This window comes from Coregonus clupeaformis, chromosome 35 (genome assembly GCF_020615455.1).
Source record: "Coregonus clupeaformis isolate EN_2021a chromosome 35, ASM2061545v1, whole genome shotgun sequence".
Taxonomy (NCBI): Eukaryota; Metazoa; Chordata; class Actinopteri; order Salmoniformes; family Salmonidae; genus Coregonus; species Coregonus clupeaformis.
The window spans coordinates 40,904,815-40,925,652 of record NC_059226.1 but is presented as its reverse complement, the minus strand read 5'-3'; the positions used below and the strand labels follow the sequence as shown (position 1 = coordinate 40,925,652).

The following is a 20,838-nucleotide window of genomic DNA, read 5'->3' as shown; positions in this document are numbered from 1 at the left end:
TGTTATTCTCCTGTCTTATCTGGTGTCCTGTGTGAATTTAAGTATGCTCCCTCTAATTCTCTCTCTCTCTCTCTCCCTCCCCTCCCGGAGGACCTGAGCCCTAGGACCATGCCTCAGGACTACCTGGCCTGATGACTCCTGGCTGTCCCCAGTCCACCTGGTCCTCTCTCCCTCCCCTCCCGGAGGACCTGAGTCCTAGGACCATGCCTCAGGACTACCTGGCCTGATGACTCCTGGCTGTCCCCAGTCCTCTCCCTCTCCCTCCCATCCCAGAGGACCTGAACCCTAGGACCATGCCTCAGGACTACCTGGCCTGATGACTCCTGGCTGTCCCCAGTCCTCTCCCTCCCATCCCAGAGGACCTGAGCCCTAGGACCATGCCTCAGGACTACCTGGCCTGATGACTCCTGGCTGTCCCCAGTCCTCTCCCTCTCCCTCCCCTCCCGGAGGACCTGAGCCCTAGGACCATGCCTCAGGACTTCCTGGCCTGATGACTCCTGGCTGTCCCCAGTCCACCTGGTCGTGCTGCTGCTCCAGTTTCAACTCCTCTGGCTGGGTTTCTGTATAGCACTTTGTGACATCTGCTGATGTAAAAAGGGCTTTATAAATAGATTTGATTGATTGATATATGTTTACAATGTGTGTGTGTGTTAGTGCTTAGTGATTCAATTATTTGAATTCTATTTTGTTGTTAGTTTTTTTTCTCATGCACAGTTTCTCTAGAGGCAAATCAGATCAAGCCCGAACTGTGCGATGTAGTAGGGAGTTGTAGTTTTGAGTTGTAGTTTTGAGTTGTAGTTTCCAACAGGCCAAATACTCTACATAGTTCAGGCCAAATACTCTACATAGTTCAGGCCAAATACTCTACATAGTTCAGGCCAAATACTCTACATAGTTCAGGCCAAATACTCTACATAGTTCAGGCCAAATACTCTACATAGTTCAGGCCAAATACTCTACATAGTTCAGGCCAAATACTCTACATAGTTCAGGCCAAATACTCTACATAGTTCAGGCCAAATACTCTACATAGTTCAGGCCAAATACTCTACATAGTTCAGGCCAAATACTCTACATAGTTCAGGCCAAATACTCTACATAGTTCAGGCCAAATACTCTACATAGTTCAGGCCAAATACTCTACATAGTTCAGGCCAAATACTCTACATAGTTCAGGCCAAATACTCTACATAGTTCAGGCCAAATACTCTACATAGTTCAGGCCAAATACTCTACATAGTTCAGGCCAAATACTCTACATAGTTCAGGCCAAATACTCTACATAGTTCAGGCCAAATATTCTACATAGTTCAGGCCAAATACTCTACATCGTTCAGGCCAAATACTCTACATAGTTCAGGCCAAATACTCTACATAGTTCAGGCCAAATACTCTACATAGTTCAGGCCAAATATTCTACATAGTTCAGGCCAAAATAAACGTGTTAATTAACCATAATCCATTATGCGCCTACTTGTCCAGTCTGTGGTGGGTGAACACGGAGAGGGAGAGAAGAGACAGAAGACGTACGATCGAGGGAGATATCGAGAGGTATCTCTACCTGAAAATACATGATCTAATCTAGAAGACATACGATCGAGGGAGATATCGAGAGGTATCTCTACCTGAAAATACACGATCTAATCTAGAAGACGTACGATCGAGGGAGATATCGAGAGGTATCTCTACCTGAAAATACATGATCTAATCTAGAAGACGTACGATCGAGGGAGATATCGAGAGGTATCTCTACCTGAAAATACATGATCTAATCTAGAAGACGTACGATCGGGGAGATATCGAGAGGTATCTCTACCTGAAAATACATGATCTAATCTAGAAGACGTACGATCGAGGGGAGATATCGAGAGGTATCTCTACCTGAAAATACATGATCTAATCTAGAAGACGTACGATCGAGGGAGATATCGAGAGGTATCTCTACCTGAAAATACATGATCTAATCTAGAAGACGTACGATCGAGGGAGATATCGAGAGGTATCTCTACCTGAAAATACATGATCTAATCTAGAAGACGTACGATCGAGGGAGATATCGAGGTATCTCTACCTGAAAATACATGATCTAATCTAGAAGACGTACGATCGAGGGAGATATCGAGAGGTATCTCTACCTGAAAATACATGATCTAATCTAGAAGACGTACGATCGAGGGAGATATCGAGAGGTATCTCTACCTGAAAATACATGATCTGAGTGTTTGATAGTTGGTATTCAGCAGTCATATGTCCCGTGTAGCTCAGTTGGTAGAGCACGGCGTTTGCAACGCCAGGGTTGTGGGTTCGATTCCCACGGGGGGCCAGTATGAAAATATATGCACTCACTAACTGTAAGTCGCTCTGGATAAGAGCGTCTGCTAAATTACTAAAAATGGAAATGTAAAAATAAAAAGTCTGCCTTATTTACCTTGAAGAACTACTAAAATAGTGATTTAGTCAGACAGCACAGGTAGCAGCTCTATAGAGATGAGATGATGACTTGGAATGAAATAATAAAGTCATCAAATAAAACACATGTAAAATACACAACTGAAATATTTTATTAAAGTTAAAAAAAATTGAATAAATGATGGTTAATAAGTGATCAGCAGTAATGGGCAGTCACTACCATCATGGGACTTGTATTAATTGTTTTATTCTGTGTTGTTACAGCATTCAACCCAGATAATGAATTTAAAGTTACAAGAAAACAAATTCTAAACGAACCAAAACCAAAACAGACCTACAAAAAAGAACTAGTGCGCGTTTCTCTGTCTTTGCATACGCATCAGTGTCTGACTGAAGTAGGTGTGGGTGAGAAGGTGTGTGTGTGTGAGACTGTGTGTGTGTGTGTGTGTGTGAGAGAGACTGTGTGTGTGTGTGTGACTGTGTGTGTGTGTGTGTGTGTGTGTGAGAGACTGTGTGTGTGTGTGTGTGTGTGAGAGACTGTGTGTGTGTGTGTGTGTGTGTGTGTGTGTGTAAGACTGTGTGTGTGTGTGTGTGTGTGAGACTGTGTGTGTGTGTGTGTGTGTGAGACTGTGTGTGTGTGTGTGTGTGTGAGACTGTGTGTGTGTGTGTGAGACTGTGTGTGTGTGTGTGTGTGTGTGTGTGAGACTGTGTGTGTTTCTCTGGCCCTGTCCATGATAAAAGAGAAACAGTGTCGAGTTGAAATACGTCAGAAGTGATTTACTCTCCATCCCACAGCCACTCCGCTCACCCCTCAGCACCACACTGAAATCCAAGAAAAGAGGGAACCGGGGCCTCTTGGTGTGCGTGTGTGTGTGTGTGTGTCAGAGAGATAATTACTTACACCCAGACATATCAGGTACTGAATCATCATGGGGGGAGAGAGAGGGAGGGAGGTGCTTGTAGAGGGAGGGGGAGAGAGAGGGAGTGATGAAACAACTGAATAACAGAGGGGAGATTATTATGGGAGTGAAAGAGACCAAACAATGGGAAGAAAAAAACCTTAGCTTGGGGCGCCAGAACAGAGAGAAAGAGAGAGACAGAGAGACAGAGAGACAGAGAGACAGAGAGACAGAGAGACAGAGAGACAGAGAGACAGAGAGACAGAGAGACAGAGAGACAGAGAGACAGAGAGACAGAGAGACAGAGAGACAGAGAGAGAGAGAGAGAGAGAGAGAGAGAGAGAGAGAGAGAGAGAGGGGGACTCAACTAAAAGGACCGTTCAATCACGACAGGCTGAAATCCTTCAGGCCCGGGACTCAATGAGCTGTTCCTCAAATCCCGTCTTACGACTGCCAAGAACACTTGAAAGTATAAGGAGAGGAGTGTCGCTCCGACAGCTGCTTCCATCCTACTTCTACGGGATTCAGGGTACTTTGTGTGCCCGAGACAAAACACGCACACAACTAGCGTTGTGCCAGTAACCGAAAGGTCTCTGGTTCTAATCCCCGAGCCGACTAGGTGAAAAATCTGTCGATGTGCCCTTGAGCAAGGCACTTAACCCTAATTGCTCCTGTAAGTCGCTCTGGATAAGAGCGTCTGCTAAATGACGTAAAATGTAAAAAATGTAGTAAACAGATTCTCATGTGTTTTAATCCCAATACTTACATTGAATGTGTGACTGCAATTCCAGCCACCGCAAAACAAAAAGAGCCTTTGTGGGTCATGTGGGTCTGTGTGTGAAAACAAAAACACAGGCCTTTTCTCTCCATTTGACTGACCCTAATAACAAAAGTACAGTATGGGCTTTCATCTGAACGGACGTTACAATCAACAAAACGACTGCATCCAGACCAGCTTCCTCCTTTCAGGAGGGCTATCATCTGATCTGCTGCTCTGCTGTTTACCTCGTGTGTCAAACGTTGCCAATGGCAATATCAGCAGATACAGCTCCTCAGAAACCTGCCAACCACTGATGCGGCGGAACTACCAAACAGGATGTAGCAACCCTGTCACAGTAGCTAGAGAGACAGCACGAAGAGAGAGTACTGTACAGACCTAAAGAGTGTGTGTTTATGCAGAGTGTGTGTGTGTAAACAGGGCCCAGATGCCAGCCCTGCAGGGGAGAGGAAACACCATTTAGATTGTAGCTTAAAATTACAATCTAAAAAAAAAACAGTACAGGAGCTGCAGCTGTGACTCTCTCTACCTGTGTGTGCGCGTGTAGCCTATAATGCATGTGTGTGCATGCACTAGTGTGTGTGAATGCGTGTGCGCTGCAAGTGCATGCATCAAATCCGATACGATACCACCTCTGCAGAGTGGCTAGGGGAGTGGCAGGCTAGGAGAGTGGCTGGCTGGGGGAGTGGCAGGCTGGGAGAGTGGCAGGCTGGGAGAGTGGCAGGCTGGGGGAGTGGCAGGCTGGGGGAGTGGCAGGCTGGGGGAGTGGCAGGCTGGGAGAGTGGCAGGCTGGGGGAGTGGCAGGCTGGGAGAGTGGCAGGCTAGGGGAGTGGCAGGCTGGGGGAGTGGCAGGCTAGGAGAGTGGCAGGCTGGGGGAGTGGCAGGCTGGGAGAGTGGCAGGCTAGGAGAGTGGCAGGCTAGGAGAGTGGCAGGCTGGGGGAGTGGCAGGCTGGGAGAGTGGCAGGCTGGGGGGTGGCAGGCTGGGAGAGTGGCAGGCTGGGGGGTGGCAGGCTGGGGGAGTGGCAGGCTGGGGGAGTGGCAGGCTGGGAGAGTGGCAGGCTAGGAGAGTGGCAGGCTGGGAGAGTGGCAGGCTAGGAGAGTGGCAGGCTAGGGGAGTGGCAGGCTGGGGGAGTGGCAGGCTAGGAGAGTGGCAGGCTGGGGGAGTGGCAGGCTGGGGGAGTGGCAGGCTGGGGGTGGCAGGCTGGGGGAGTGGCAGGCTGGGGGAGTGGCAGGCTGGGGGTGGCAGGCTGGGGGGTGGCAGGCTGGGGGTGGCAGGCTGGGGGGTGGCAGGCTGGGGGAGTGGCAGGCTGGGGGAGTGGCAGGCTGGGGAGTGGCAGGCTGGGGGAGTGGCAGGCTGGGGGAGTGGCAGGCTGGAGGGGTGGCAGGCTGGGGGTGGGGGGTGTCAGGCTGGGGGGGTCGTCCCGTGACGTAGGCCCTAGGCCAGATTGGAATGATTGGAACATCAAGAGCAGCAGCAGGGGTCAACATGTGGGATTTGACCATCCAAACAATCCAGAGGCCAGGGCCTTAAAGTCTCTCTCCTCTTTCCCCCCCACCTACTTCCCACTCTCCTCCAGTCCCTTCACCTGTGTCTCAGCGTTTTGTTTAAAGCTCCTGTATGCAAAGGAACCCAGGGTCAGTGAACAGCATGCAAACAGGGCAAGTGGGCCTGGCTACAGCAGCAATGGAGAAGTCAAGCTTCGGCTCACCCATAGAGACAGATCTCTAGGTGGATATAACCCATTTTAGCATGGACGTTGCCGTTGAGGGCTTCCACCATTTTAAAGTAGTCAACCGGGTGGGGATTCTTCAAAATGGTCTTCTTCTAATTGGGTTGTCTATGGTTTGTAAATGGCTTAAAAGCTATATCACAGCCATCTACTGGCCAAAATAGATTCATTTGGTTCAGGACATTAACATCACCAATTTTAACTTTACACATTTTCAAAACACAAAATATAAAGAAAATGGACTACTTTAAAATTGGAGATAGCCTCGATGGTGCTGCCCATGCAGTCAAATGCCATAATGGCACAGATAAAGAGGAGATCTCTATCCATCTATATGGGCTCACCTCACCAGCAGCAGGCTATACAGAATAGGTCTGAAGTCATCCTTAGTGCTTGGATTACCCCTACAACCTTCTCACCTCAAACATGGTTATCGTATTTTCAGGATATTGTTCATATCAGTGGCCGTGATTTTAAAAAAAGCCTGGGCTTCCACAGTTGAAGCATGGGATGTAGCCTCCTATGTAAAACTAACTAATATGAACAACTCTTGACACTAAACAAAGGAGAGAGGAGAGGACATATTTTATTTTCTGAGAATATCATACAATTATTGTATTGTGAACTCCTACTTCCTTCCTGTATGATTCATTTTGTGTACTCAAATAATTATGACTCCTGACAGTAACCTATGTACATAGTTATATTGTTTGTTTGTACAAAAGTATTTTGTTTGTACTGTCATGACGGATAATATTTGTAATAGACCTTTGTTGTGTACTGTGTAGTTTTGATCACAAAAAAAAATAAAAAATAGAATAGATTTAAAGTCAACTGCTTCAGCCAACTGTCATTCGTTGTCATGACGCATGTCTGGGCATGACAACAAACAGAGGAGTTGGCTGGAGCACACATTGATCTGCTATCAGAACAGGCTAGATGAGGACAGCAAACTCAATGAAATAACATATTGATCCAACTGACTAGCTGCATGCAAAGTGCAGACTCATCTCAGTCCGCCAAACAGCAAACGTATGAAATATCACACTTTGCAAGTGAAATTTCAAACCCCACGGACGGAACAGCCGAGGAATGTGATATACAGACGGACGGAGTCATGGAAAGTGTGAACACCCTCCAATCACCATGACGACTGTTGGCTGGCGTGCGTGGTGTCAAAACTGGTTCAGCAGTAGCAGCAGAGGAGGAAGAGAAATAACAGCGGGGGGGTACGATTTGACGTCATCATCAACAACTGCTGTATCCCCTAGTCTCTAGCAGGAATTAGCTGTTGCTTTGGTTCCAATGGGAAAACACGTGTGTGGCCAATACACTCCCTCGCGCACCCCCAGTTGGGGTTACTGCAGATTTATGGTGTGTGTGTGTGTGTGTGTGTGTGTGTGTGTGCGCGGTGTTGGTTTGATGAACAGAAAGTGAATTCATTTTCTTCACCTGTGGTAGCCCTGTAATCCTCAATGATCTGTCTGACTGAACTAAACCATGGTGTGCTGTCTGGAGGGCTGCTGGTGGGTCTGGTTCTCCGTACACACACACACACACACACACACACACACACACACAGACACACTGCACACAGACACACGCACTCCCTCCCTCCCTCTAAACCCCAGCTGGCCTCGCCCCCCTGCGGTCTCATGTGGCACAGAGCCCCAGTGACTAAACCATCTGGACACACCAAAGTCAACACCCCAGGAAGATTGTGGCTTTCAGTTACATAAGATGGCAGAGCGAGACACACACACACACACACACCCAGCGCCTGCTTTCATTATTCAGAACAGATCAGACTAGGACAGGAGAGACCTGACCGCTCCACGCCATTCCATTAGATTATTTACACACACACTCCTTCTAAACATTAGTACACTGACAGACAAACACGGGGCCTAATGGTTGGCTTACAGGCCTAGGCTAATTCAATAGCAGCTAGGCTACTTACCCAAGTTGACATGTTGATGCTTTGTGCACCACAATGAGACTCCAGAACAGCGGGACAATGACAGGGTGACAGGGCACTTATTTAGCAGACGGGCTGTAGGGAACTAGAGTCGGCCCCCATTGACCCTGGTTCACATAGCCTACTGGACAACATACACTGGTGAACTGACTAGTGACCAAGAAGACTAGGACTGCATTACAAATGGTACCCTATTCTCTACATGTACATTAGGGAGCCTAGGTAGAGAGGCCTAGAAAAGCCTAGATATTCAGAGTGTGTAACTGACCTAGCTAGACTAACTGACCACCACTCTAGAAACCTGCAGGGTGTACAGACATACAATGACTACTTACTACAACAGCCAAAAAGCTGTTTAGGGGTTGAACTTCTTCGGTTGCCAGACAACAACCTTTTTATTCTAAGAATGACTCAGTGGAGCCCAGGGCACTGCAGCATTGTCTATGGCACCAGAGGGAGGGAGGGAGGGAGGACCTTTCAAACCTGGCAACACCACAGAGATACAGCGAACACACAGTGATGAGGTTGTTGAAAAGTGCAACAGTTCAGGGGCCTGTTCAGGACGACGTTGCAGAATGTGCAGATAGAAATGTATGATGTAGATTAAAAACATATGATTGTCAGGTAGAATAGGGAATCAAGTCTCTTCTATTCATTCCATTTCTATCTGCGACGTTGCGAAGGTTTCACATCACTGACTGAATACACCCCTGGTAGTTTTGTGTATATGGGGGTGGCGGACATTGAACCTGAGTATCTCCCTCTTTCCTTAACTCCCCGGGGAGCGAAAGGGATTCCCCTCACCATCTGCTGTGCTGTGAGAGTGAGACAGAGACAGAGAGACAGAGAGAGACTCTAATAGAGAGACCAACAGGACTTCCTAACCCCAACCCTTATAGAGAGACCAACAGGACTTCCTAACCCTAACCCTTATAGAGAGACCAACAGGACTTCCTAACCCTAACCCTTATAGAGAGACCAACAGGGCTGAGATAGACAATTCACAAAAATGGGACAAGAATTCACAAAATGGGACAAACACCAAATTGAGACTCTGAATGCAGAATTCTGCAAAAATATCCTCAGTGTACAACGAAAAACACCAAATAATCCATGCAGAGCAGAATTAGGCCGATACCAGCTAATTATCAAAATCCAGAAAAGAGCCGTTCAATTCTACAACCACCTAAAAGGAAGTGATTCCCAAACCTTCCATAACAAAGCCATCACCTACAGAGAGATGAACCTGGAGAAGAGTCCCCTAAGTAAGCTGGTCCTGGGGCTCTGTTCACAAACACAAACAGACCCCACAGAGCCCCAGGACAGCAACACAATTAGACCCAACCAAATCATGAGAAAATAAAAAATACAATTACTTGACACATTGGATAGAATTAACAAGAAAACTGAGCAAACTAGAAGGCTATTTGGCCCTAAACAGAGAGTACACAGTGGCAGAATACCTGACCACTGTGACTCACCCAAACTTAAGGAAAGCTTTGACTATGTACAGACTCAGTGAGCATAGCCTTGCTATTGAGAAAGGCCGCCGTAGGCAGACCTGGCTCTCAAGAGAAGACAGGCTATGTGCACACTGCCCACAAAATGAGGTGGAAACTGAGCTGCACTTCCTAACCTCCTGCCAAATGTATGACCATATTAGAGACACATATTTCCCTCAGATTACAGAGATTCACAAAGAATTAGAAAACAAACCCAATTTTGATAAACTCCCATATCTACTGGGTGAAATACCACAGTGTGCAATCACAGCAGCAAGATTTGTGACCGGTTGCCAAAAGAAAAGGGCAACCAGTGAAGAACAAACACCATTGTAAATACAACCCATAGTTATGTTTATTTATTTTCCCTTTTGTACTTTAACTATTTCCACATCATTACAACACTGCATATAGACATAATATGACATTTGAAATGTCTTTATTCTTTTGGAACTTCTGAGTGTAATGTTTACTGTTGATATTTATCGTTTATTACCTACTTCACTTGCTTTGGCAAATGTTTCCCAAGCCAATAAAGCCCTTAAATTGAAATTGAGAGAGAGAGAGAACAGACCAACAGGGCTCAGAGAGAGCAAGCGAACGAACGAACGAGAGAGAAATAAAATGTCCACATGTACAGAATGTAGATACAGTGAGATGGAGAGAGACAGAGGGAGGATGAGAAAGAGAGAGAGAGAGAGACGAAGGAGGATTCAGTAGAAAAACAGAGAGAAAGCAGAAGTTTGAGTGAGTGAGTCACCCACATCCGTAGTGTGCCGGAAATGCGAGAGTGGGGCAAGAAGCAGAACACTGCTTGAAGCAGTTAAACACAGATGCAACCAACCGACAGTGTATCCATATGGTGATCCACCACCTGGATGTGGTCCTATGTAGCAACATTTCAAATGTTTTTTTATTGTATTTTTTTACATTGATTAAGTAGGAGACTCATAGCTAGAAAATGTTATCATACACTGCAGTTGAGGAACAATGAGAAAGTAATTCTGCTTTGAAAGTTGATAAATTTGTAACCCCACTTTTGAGAAAATGGCACTTGAATGTTTTGGTAAACCTACTGGAGAGCTCTTCTTTGTCTACACCCATTCAGCATCGTTCACACCCTCTTAAGCCTTAGCCCCACCCATCTCTTTAAGGATTCACAGTGTTGTAAACAACCAAAGATTTCAAGACTAAAAGTAGCAAGTAGTAGCAAAAATAACATCTTTATCTAGTCCTGGGCCTATATCCTGATCTGATTTTGGTGCATGTCATGTTCACATTACAGTCTCTGGTAAACACACACTATATCAACTAAAATCTAAGTTTATTTGTCACATGCACAGGATACAGAAGGTGTAAACGGCAGTTTTATTAATTTTTTAGCTAGCTAGCTAAACAATGAACCATAATCCCAACTCTAATGCCGTGTTCAAAAAACAACTAGGAACAACAAAAAACTCAGACTGGGAAAAATCGATTTGAACGGTCATCCAACTTGGAATTCCAACTCGGGAACTCGGGCCTCCTTCTAGAGCTCCTACACAGATCATACATGTAATGTTAGCTAGCGAGCCAGCCAGCTAACGATAGCTAGCTAGCTAGCTAAGAGTAAGCTTTAATGAAAACGACTTTGACAAAATGAGAAATGTATAATATATGAAAATGTAGCTAGACTCTTAACCGTATACATGGATGAATGCTTCTCCCTCTCTGTCATGGATGCCATGGTTGCCCTTAGTTTGAAGATGTAATCCGGAGACGGGTGTTTTATACAACATGCTTCTTTGCGTTCTCATTTGGCAATCTCTCTGCTTCCACCGGGCATTCCACTGATTTCAAAACCAGGTCAACTTCTTCCGTGACAACGACACCGTTTCTTCCCTACCATTGTCATCAGAAGACTCTAACAATGTCTTCTTCAATGAAAAATGTTTCTACCTAAAAAATAAATAAAAAAATCAGGGATTTCCTCATAGTCTGATTCGTTTTCAGAGTCAGAGAGAGTCAGCATGGCACGATCATCCTCCAGAAAGTAGTCCGTCACAACGTTTTCCGACTGAGCTTTGTCGATAGCGCTATTAACTTCAGGGCAGCAATGTTGAAAGCAGTAGCAAAACTTTTCCAGTTCTTCATGATATCTTTTTTTTTTTTTTTTGCCGCGGTAGACAGAATTATCCACACATACTTAACAGCTCATACTATAGACAGAAGCATGCTACATGGCAGACCAAACTGAACTCATCTCTCGCCATGTCCAGCCTATCCATTATCTCAGTCAATCATGGCTAGCGGGGAAGGTTCCGGTATTTTTCTGTGGCTAAACCAACTATGCTCGTTATTTATTTAACAATTTTATTCGTATTTACAGACGGCATACAAGTTTGTTATTAAAAGGCACATGAAAGTTAAAATGTTCCAGAAGGCATTTCTGCCAACAAAAAAAAAAAAAGCCTTTCCTGTGAAGTAGTGACGTGCGACCTATGCCTAGTTTCTTGAAACGAGTCGCATGTTCCCCTCTTCTACAGCACATACAGTTGAACTGTTCAAACACACACACACACACACACACACACACACACACGTTCAAATCAGTGTCTGCAGCTCTAGCACAACAACCCAATTAAAGCTACTTTACCAATAACCGTACAGCTTCAATCAGCCTAGCTCACAGTAACGGAGCCTAGCCTACCAAGATAAACCTTTTTGCTGGAGAGAGTCCATGGGTGCGTCCCAAATTGGCACCCCCCATTCTCTTTATAGTGCACTACTTTTCGAACCGGGGGCCCAAAGTAGTGCACTATATAGGGAATAGGGTGCCATTTGGGATGCATGCCATTCCTCTCTTTCCCTAGCTTCTCCCATGGAAGCTGGTGACTGACATTGGTAAACAGTTGAATGGACGAGCCCAAGGGAACAAGTTAGGAGGGAGGAGAAAGCCCAACTGGCCAAACCAGTCTAAGTGACAGTTTTATTTCCTTCAACACAACGACAGAAAGGCTAGGGGCAAAGAGGATCCAAAGAGTTTGAGGAAAAATGAATGTTTTTAAAAAAATGTTCTGGAACCTTCCTCTTGCCAGTACACACCACCTCAGTGTGGGCATGGTTCCCATGACGACAGGCTCCACCCAACCGACCTAGCGCTGAACCTGAACACGCACCCATACTCTAGACTTGACTGATCTTGAGCACATGCACTCCATTGCCATCTCTTCCGTGTATGAGATGTCATAAATAACTCCTCTAGAAGTCCAGTAACTGCAGAGACATGGAGAAAGGAAAACTGCCAGAATATTCCAAACAACATCCGCAGTAACTGCTACATAAACGTTTTACTGTGATAAGGGCCTATGTGGTTGTTTATCTACCTAGTTGAATGAACGGACTGTAAGTCGCTCTGGATAGGAGCGTCTGCTAGATGACCAAAATGTAAAAATGGGACAGAGACCACACATTACTGGACAGACAGACACAGTGCTCTTTATGGATCCGATAGAGATGGAATGGGATGGGGGATGGAGAGGTAGAGGAATGAGATAGATGGAATGGGATGGGGGATGGAGAGGTAGAGGAATGGGAGAGCCCGAGGGAGAGAGAGAGAGAGAGACTAACAGAGAGGGCATGAGGGATAGAGGCAGGTTAAAACCATGACTCAGACAAAAGGGGGAGGGGGGGAGAGAGAGAGAAAGGGTTCCTGCTCAAGTGAAAACCCTTTAAGGGAACACACCACAACAATGCAAGCAGCCCACTCCATCAAAGGGCCTCCCTCCCCCTCTCCGCCCATCCCTTCCTCCCATCCCCCTCCTTTTCATTAATTTATATCTCAGCTGTAAGGGTTCTCTCTCCCTCTCTCTCTCACCCACCCAAGAGGTCCTATGATAGTGTACGGTCTCTCTCCCTCCCACCCAAGAGGTCCTATGATAGTGTATGGAGGTCCCAGCAACAACAACTTGTCATGCTCTCTCTGAAACAACATTAGCCTATCACTAACCCCACTAGTGTTGCTACCGGACTGCTGAATAGTTAACCACCCTGGACTACCGGACTGCTGAATAGTTAACCACCCTGGACTACCGGACTGCTAAATAGTTAACCACCCTGGACTACAGGACTGCTAAATAGTTAACCACCCTGGACTACCGGACTGCTAAATAGTTAACCACCCTGGACTACCGGACTGCTAAATAGTTAACCACCCTGGACTACAGGACTGCTGAATAGTTAACCACCCTGGACTACCGGACTGCTAAATAGTTAACCAACCGGGACTACAGGACTGCTGAATAGTTAACCAACCGGGACTACAGGACTGCTGAATAGTTAACCACCCTGGACTACCGGACTGCTAAATAGTTAACCACCCTGGACTACCGGACTGCTAAATAGTTAACCACCCTGGACTACCGGACTGCTAAATACAGTGCTATGAAAAAAACACCACCACCACCATGCTTGACCTTTGGTATGATGTTCTTACTGTGGAATGCAGAGTTTGGTTTTCGCCAGGCATTACTGGAACCATATCGTCCAAAAAGTTATACTTTTGAATCATCTGTCCATAGAACGTTCTTCCAAGAGTCTTGATGATCATCCGGGTGCTTTTTGGCAAACTTTAGTCAACTTTTTGGACGAGATGGGTCCCATTATGCCTGGCGAAAACCAAACACTGCATTCCACAGTAAGAACATCATACCAAAGGTCAAGCATGGTGGTGGTGGTGTGATGGTTTGCTGCCTCAGGACCTGGATGACTTGCCTTAATAGAAAGAACCATGAATTCTGCTCTGCATCAGAGAATTCTACAGGAGAATGTCAGATCATCAGTCTGTGAGCTGAAGCTGAAGCGCAGCTGGGTCATGCAGCAAGACAATGATACAAAACACACAATCAAGTCTACATGAAAATTGCTAAAAAGCAACAAATTTGAAGTTTTGGAATGGCCTAGTCAAAGTCCAGACCTAATCCCAATTGAGATGTTGTGGCAGGACTTGAAACGAGCAGTTCATGCTTGAAAACCCACACGTCACTGAGTTAAAGCAGTTCTGCATAGAAGAGTGGGCCAAAATTCCTCCACAACGACGTGAGAGACTGATCAACAACTACAGGAAGCATTTGGTTGGAGTCATTGCAGCTAAAGATGGCACAACCAGTTATTGAGTGTAAGGGGGCAATTACTTTTTCACACAGGGGAATTGGGTGTTGCATAACTTTTTTTATAAAATAAATGAAATAAATATGTAATTGTTGTGTTATTTGTTCACTTATGTTCCCTTTATCTAATATTAGGTTTTGGTTGAAGATCTGATAACATTCAGTATCACAAATATGCAAAAGTAGAGAAAATTAGAAAGGGGGCAAATACTTTTTCATAGCACTGTAGTTAACCAATCGCTACCTGGACTGATAAATAGTTAACCAATCGCTTCCTGGACTATCTTCATTGACCCTTTTTACACAAACATTGACCCTTTTGCACAAAATCAGACGTTGTTGAGCAGATAATGGTTGAATGTATTGATTTACTGAATACATGAATACACACATAGTATTGTTGAAACATTATTCTACATTATACAATTATTTAATGGATAATAGGAGTTAATGAAATAAGATACAGCTCTGAACACCCCCAATCCACCACACACACAAACAGCACTCCCGCTCCAAAGACGCTTGACACATATGGATCCAGAGCTACATATTATGCTACATAGGTTACCATGCTAATCCAACTTAGTAAACTGTTAGAGAATGGGAGATGGATGACTCTTTACAATATGTTTTCTACCGAAACTTTATTTAGGGATCTGGAACCGGAGCAGGAGATAAAAGACGAAGAGTTTGTTCTTTCTGGTGGTTTTTCAGTGGCCCTGAATGAGGAAATATCTTTCCACACAGACAGGAGTAAGGTTTCTCTCCAGTGTGTATTCGCTGGTGTGTAATCAGGGCTCCTGAATGATTGAAGCTCTTCCCACACTGATCACAGCTATAAGGCTCCTCTCCTGTGTGTATGCTCTGGTGTGTAATCAGGGCTCCTGAATGATTGAAGCTCTTCCCACACTGATCACAGCTATAAGGCTCCTCTCCTATAAGTCTCTGCTTGTGTTTACTGAGACGTTCCGATCTGGAGTGACTCTTCTGGAGACACGTCTTGTCAGAATCATGTTGTTGTTGTTGAGGCTCCCCAGATGTTAAGCACCTCCCACTGCGAGAGCCACGGTTAGGGCTGTCCCCTGTGAAACGAAGATATTGAACAGCACGGACATCTGAAATCGGACTACCTGATGGGACTTTGATAAATGCTGAAAATTGCCAATCAAAATAAAGGTACTACCACAGCGACCACGTTATTTTTGAGAAGCAAATTTGATTCCGAATTCGGACATGTCAACTATTTCTAAAGATGCATACTTGCAGTTTTTCCGAACTCAGAAGGAAGCTTGCGCTGCTGGCTGTTTATTATCTATCCTGTTGCCTAGTCACTTTACCCCTACCCTTATGTACATATCTACACCAACTACCTCGGTACTGCTACACTGTGTATAGCTAATTCCCCCCAACATCGGACACCCCCTAACTTCGGACAGTCTCTAGCGGTTGGAGGACTAAATCACCTCGAGCTCAACATTTAAATGGACTGGAAAATAACAGTAGGTTTTGCGACTAACGACACCCTTCTAGCTAGCTGACCACTGATTTTCAGTGCAATTTATGTAAGTTAAGTCAGATAACACCCCAGATTAACCTCCCGAGTGGCGCAGTGCTAGCTGTGCCACTAGAGATCCTGGTTCGTATCCAGGCTCTGTCGCCCATGGGGCGGCGCACAATTGGCCTAGCGTCGTCCAGGGTAGGGGAGGGAATGGCCGGCAGGGATTTAGCTCAGTTGGTAGAGCATGGTTTGCAACGCCAGGGTTGTGGGTTTGATTCCCACGGGGGTCCAGTATGAAAAATACAAAAAACAATGTATGCACTCACTAACTGTAAGTCGCTCTGGATAAGAGCGTCTGCTAAATGACTAAAATGTAATGTAAAATGTAAATGTAACACCGTTGAAGGTAATATCTTTTTTAAACGCTGTTGAATATGCCGATAATACGGGGTTCCACGCTCTAGCCAAGTTATCGTTACTCATTGTGTATTTATTACTTGTTTTAATATGAATTATTCCTCATGGTTTCATTTGCCTTATTTTCTGCACCGTTGGGAAGGGCCAAGCATTTAACTGTTAGTCTACACCTATTGTTTATGAAGCATATGACAAATAACATTTGATTTGAACGGTGGCAGGCTCAGGTCACTGAAAAACTATCCTTTCACTGTCCCCTACAAGCTTTGTTCAGTTTTTCCCCATAGGCCTAATCCTAATTCTGTTTGGGTTATTGCTAGTCAATGTCAGCTCGGGCTTGGGTGGCCCGAAACACTGGCGTTGGTAATTATTATAAATGCCACTGCACAGCACTAGCTGCCGAAATCTGGGTCTAGCTCTGGGTCCGTGTTATTTTGGGGTCTTATTCGGAGGGGTGCAGGGAGAGGGCTGCAGCCAGGAAGAGGTGCACACAGCTGGGGCCTGCTCTCCGCTCACTGGCCTAGTAGAACACTCTTTCCCCACAGGAGCCAAAGAGCATGTGGTGTGTGTGTGTGTGTGTGTAGGGGAGAGGAGGGGGGGAGACTGAACCCCTGACCTTCCTGAAGGGAAGTTGCTCCACACTGGAGAGGGAGGGAGATCGGGATAAGAGAGCGGGAGACCGCCGCTGTTATCATAAACACCATAGGGCCTGTTTGGGACCTCGTCCCAATTCTGCCCTCTTCCATCCATAGCACCAGCTAGAGAACTTCAGTAATCCCTTATCCATCCACACAGACTGCCCTTAGAAAATGGCACCTGAAAGTAGCCTGACTGAAAAATAGCCTGACTGATTCTGAAGAGTAGTTTGGATTAGGACACAAAGACGGACAGTTGTCCACTACAAATCTAAAAACGGCTGTCTGACTTTTGTCATCGTCACAGGGATGTCGGAGATCCACGGTAACCACTATGACGATTACGGCCTCTGTGTTCCCTGAGATCTTCCCTCTGTTGTGTTTAGTCTGGTGATGTAAAAAGCACATCATTACACAGTTAAGACATTTACTCCACTGTCGGGGTAAGACCATAGCTGACTGTCAAACCACTACCTGTCCCACTAACCAGCACGCACGCACACCACTGTCTATGCCTGTGCCACCACTAGCAGTTATACTGAGCCAGCCGTAAAAATCTCTGTCATGAACACAGTAGCAAAACACAGTCTCAAGCTTTCACTGTACATCAGCCTACAGTAAAGCTGTGTCATAGTGCATCCGGACAGATTAGGGGAGAGGGGTGGCGTGTGCGCCAAGCAAGCACCTTTTATTGAAACAGAAAGTGTACCATTATCTAAAAAGAGCAGGTATGAGCTAAGCCGTCTAGGTTCTAGAGTAACGCGTTATTATGACCATTCAAAGGGGAACTACAGTACAATCATAACACCACCAGAAAATGAGTCACTGAATGTATGACAGAGACAGGACAGACTTATTACGGAGTTGGAACAGACTTTGCAGCAATGTGGATCTCACGACAAACTGCATTATTAAAAATGCATAACCATCTTTCATTAGAGGTGGTTATGATGAAGAGCTCATTGGACAGCATTAACAACAAATATCAACGTTTATATAAAATTGGCTTGCCTTTAGTTCTCTTGGTTTATAATAGGAGCTTTGCTTTGTATAAACAAGCGCACATCAAGATAGTGTTGTTATCTAAGGCCTTGGATACATTCATCACTACAGTATCCATTACCGTTTGTTGGATTGCAGATGGCAGCTGGGTGTGTGTGTGTATTTGTGTGTGTGTCCAAGGTCTCTCCTCACTGTATAAGGTCTAGGTCCTTTTGAGCAGATGGTCATAATTACCAGAGCGCAGAAAGCAGCAGAGGGGAGCGTTGTTTCAAAACGCTGGGTAGATAGATTGATTTCAGGCTGCAATCTGGATTGGGTAATCTTCTTTCAACAAAACTAGGACGAGTTAGTTCTCCTTTAAACCGCACTGTTAATCAACTTTACACACTTCACTGCCATTTTCGGCACCATAAATACTTTACAATGTTATCTTTCAATTGCATTTAAATCCATTGTGATAGTGCTATGAATTGACAAAATGAAATTAGAGAACCTCAAGCAGGAGATACAACACTGACATGTTGTCAAGATCATACACAAACATTGTGACCAGTAAGCAACTCCTTCATCATACAGGAAGCGAAGGGGAAATTAGCGAAAGCTTGACAACCCAATGACCCAGAATAACAATAATGTAAACTCGCATGAAACAAATAAAAATAAAATAATGTCTCTCCGTAATTGAAAGAATAAGCAAAATGATACAGTTGAATAAGTTGTGGCTGAATTGGCAGTCCAACATCTGAAGACAGTGTCAAGGCACAATGAGAAAGAATGAATTCCCTCGTACACTTTTCAATTTCATGATCGTCTTCTCGTGGATGTGGTGCTAGCTCGTTAGCTAGCGATAGTTTCGCACCACCACGACACAAGCAGGTGACAAAAAACACTAACAAAAGACTTTCCACGGTGGCTCCCCATCAGATGAATTGTCAGCTAAACTTCAACCACGTTATCTACACCAAACAGGCACAAAACACAACTCACCTGCTCGCGTAATATCGGACAAGTCATAGTTCCTGGCGGTTCGGGGAAACTCCTTCAATTTACGGTTCGACAAGTTCAGAGCACCGCTCGCCGCAGCCTCCTCGACCGACTTCTCCACGCTCCGGCTAGCCGCTATTGTCGCCGGCAGCTGGGCACCTTCCCCAGCAGCCATGAACGGTAGATATGCCTCTTTATGTTACTGTGTTTGGGTAAAAAAATTTAAAAAGCCTTCCTTTACACTTTCGTATGCCTCAGAACTACTTCCAAAAACCGTCTGTCTCTCGTCCGATAAACAACTTTCGAAGTAGGACAATGAATAAATCCGACAAAGGCTATTCCTTTCTCTTCCACAACGAGGATTCTCCACCGTCCAGTTGCCTTCGAGAAAGCGGTACTAGTAGCTGTCAGAAAGGGGTGCAGCAGCAGCGCAAGGAAGCGGAGGAGCAGTGTGAGAGCCTGCGATGAGAAGGAGTTTGATTGACAGGGGCAACACCCATATCTCAACGGAGATGGATGGACTCAAGGCGGGGTCTGAAGAAAAGGGCGTGCATGTGAAGGGATTTCAAAAGAGCTGAGATTATATTGATGGATTCAGTATGATGGTTCTGGGCAGATAATTGAAGGGTGAACCAATCATGAAAGTGACTGGAGCAGCCAGGTATACCATTCATATCCATCAATTACATTTTTGGCAGTTGGTTTAAAATAAAAAATTAATTTCCTGCATGCAAATGTCACATTTCCCATATTGAATGTAGGTTATTCTTTCTCATTAGTGAGATAGGTGTGGCCTCAGGGAAATTCCTCTAGAGAATTCCAATTTGTACCCCATCTGGTATAATGTAACAACATTTTCTAGCCTCTTTGTTGGTCATCACTAGCTTCTATAGCTACAAAGTCATAAACCCTGCCCTTTTCTAAAATGTATCTTCTTAAAATGTGATTTTAAACCTAGCCCTCACCTTAAATTAAGACATTTTTTTAGCACATTTTGACTTTGTGGCTGTGGAATCTGACTTTGTAGCTGTGGAATCTGACTTTGTAGCTGTGGAATCTGACTTTGTGGCTGTGGAATCTGACTTTGTGGCTGTGGAATCTGACTTTGTGGCTGTAGAAGCTAGTGGAAATCTCTTTGTTCTACATGTGTTACAAAAATTACTGTCCCCTGCGTTCCAGAGTTCTACATGTGTTACACAGATTACTGTCCCCTGAGTTCCAGAGCTCTAAATGTGTTAGACAGATGACTGTCCCCTGATTTCCAGAGTTCTACATGTGTTACACAGATTACTGTCCCCTGCGTTCCAGAGTTCTAAATGTGTTACACAGATGACTGTCCCCTGATTTCCAGAGTTCTAAATGTGTTACACAGATTACTGTCCCCTGATTTCCAGAGTTCTAAATGTGTTACACAGATTACTGTCCCCTGAGTTCCAGAGTTCTAAATGTGTTACACAGATTACTGTCCCCTAATTTCTAGAGTTCTAAATGTGTTAGACAGATTACTGTCCCCTGATTTCCAGAGTTCTAAATGTGTTACACAGATTACTGTCCCCTGATTTCCAGAGTTCTAAATGTGTTACACAGATTACTGTCCCCTGAGTTCCAGAGTTCTAAATGTGTTACACAGATTACTGTTCCATTGATTTCCAGAGTTCTAAATGTGTTACACAGATTACTGTCCCCTGATTTCCAGAGTTCTAAATGTGTTACACAGATGACTGTCCCCTGATTTCCAGAGTTATACATGTTACACAGATGACTGTCCCCTGATTTCCAGAGTTCCAGCCACGCTCAGTAAAACCATGTTAGACAAATGTGTCGCCGCCACATGATTAGTAGACTCATGGCATCTAATG

General features: G+C 45.1%; 1 protein-coding gene across 2 annotated transcripts in view; it reads right to left on the bottom strand.

Annotated features, from left to right (window-relative positions):
- lrch4 (leucine-rich repeats and calponin homology (CH) domain containing 4) overlaps positions 1-19,624 on the bottom strand; it is a 62,043-nt gene extending 42,419 nt beyond the window's left edge. For both annotated transcript variants that reach the window (XM_045211102.1, XM_041882272.2), the window contains exon 1: positions 18,983-19,624. In XM_045211102.1, coding sequence (XP_045067037.1) covers positions 18,983-19,154 — 172 coding nt within the window. In that variant the 5' untranslated portion in view covers positions 19,155-19,624. The remainder of the gene's footprint in view (positions 1-18,982) is intronic.
- Between the last annotated feature and the right edge of the window lie 1,214 nt (positions 19,625-20,838).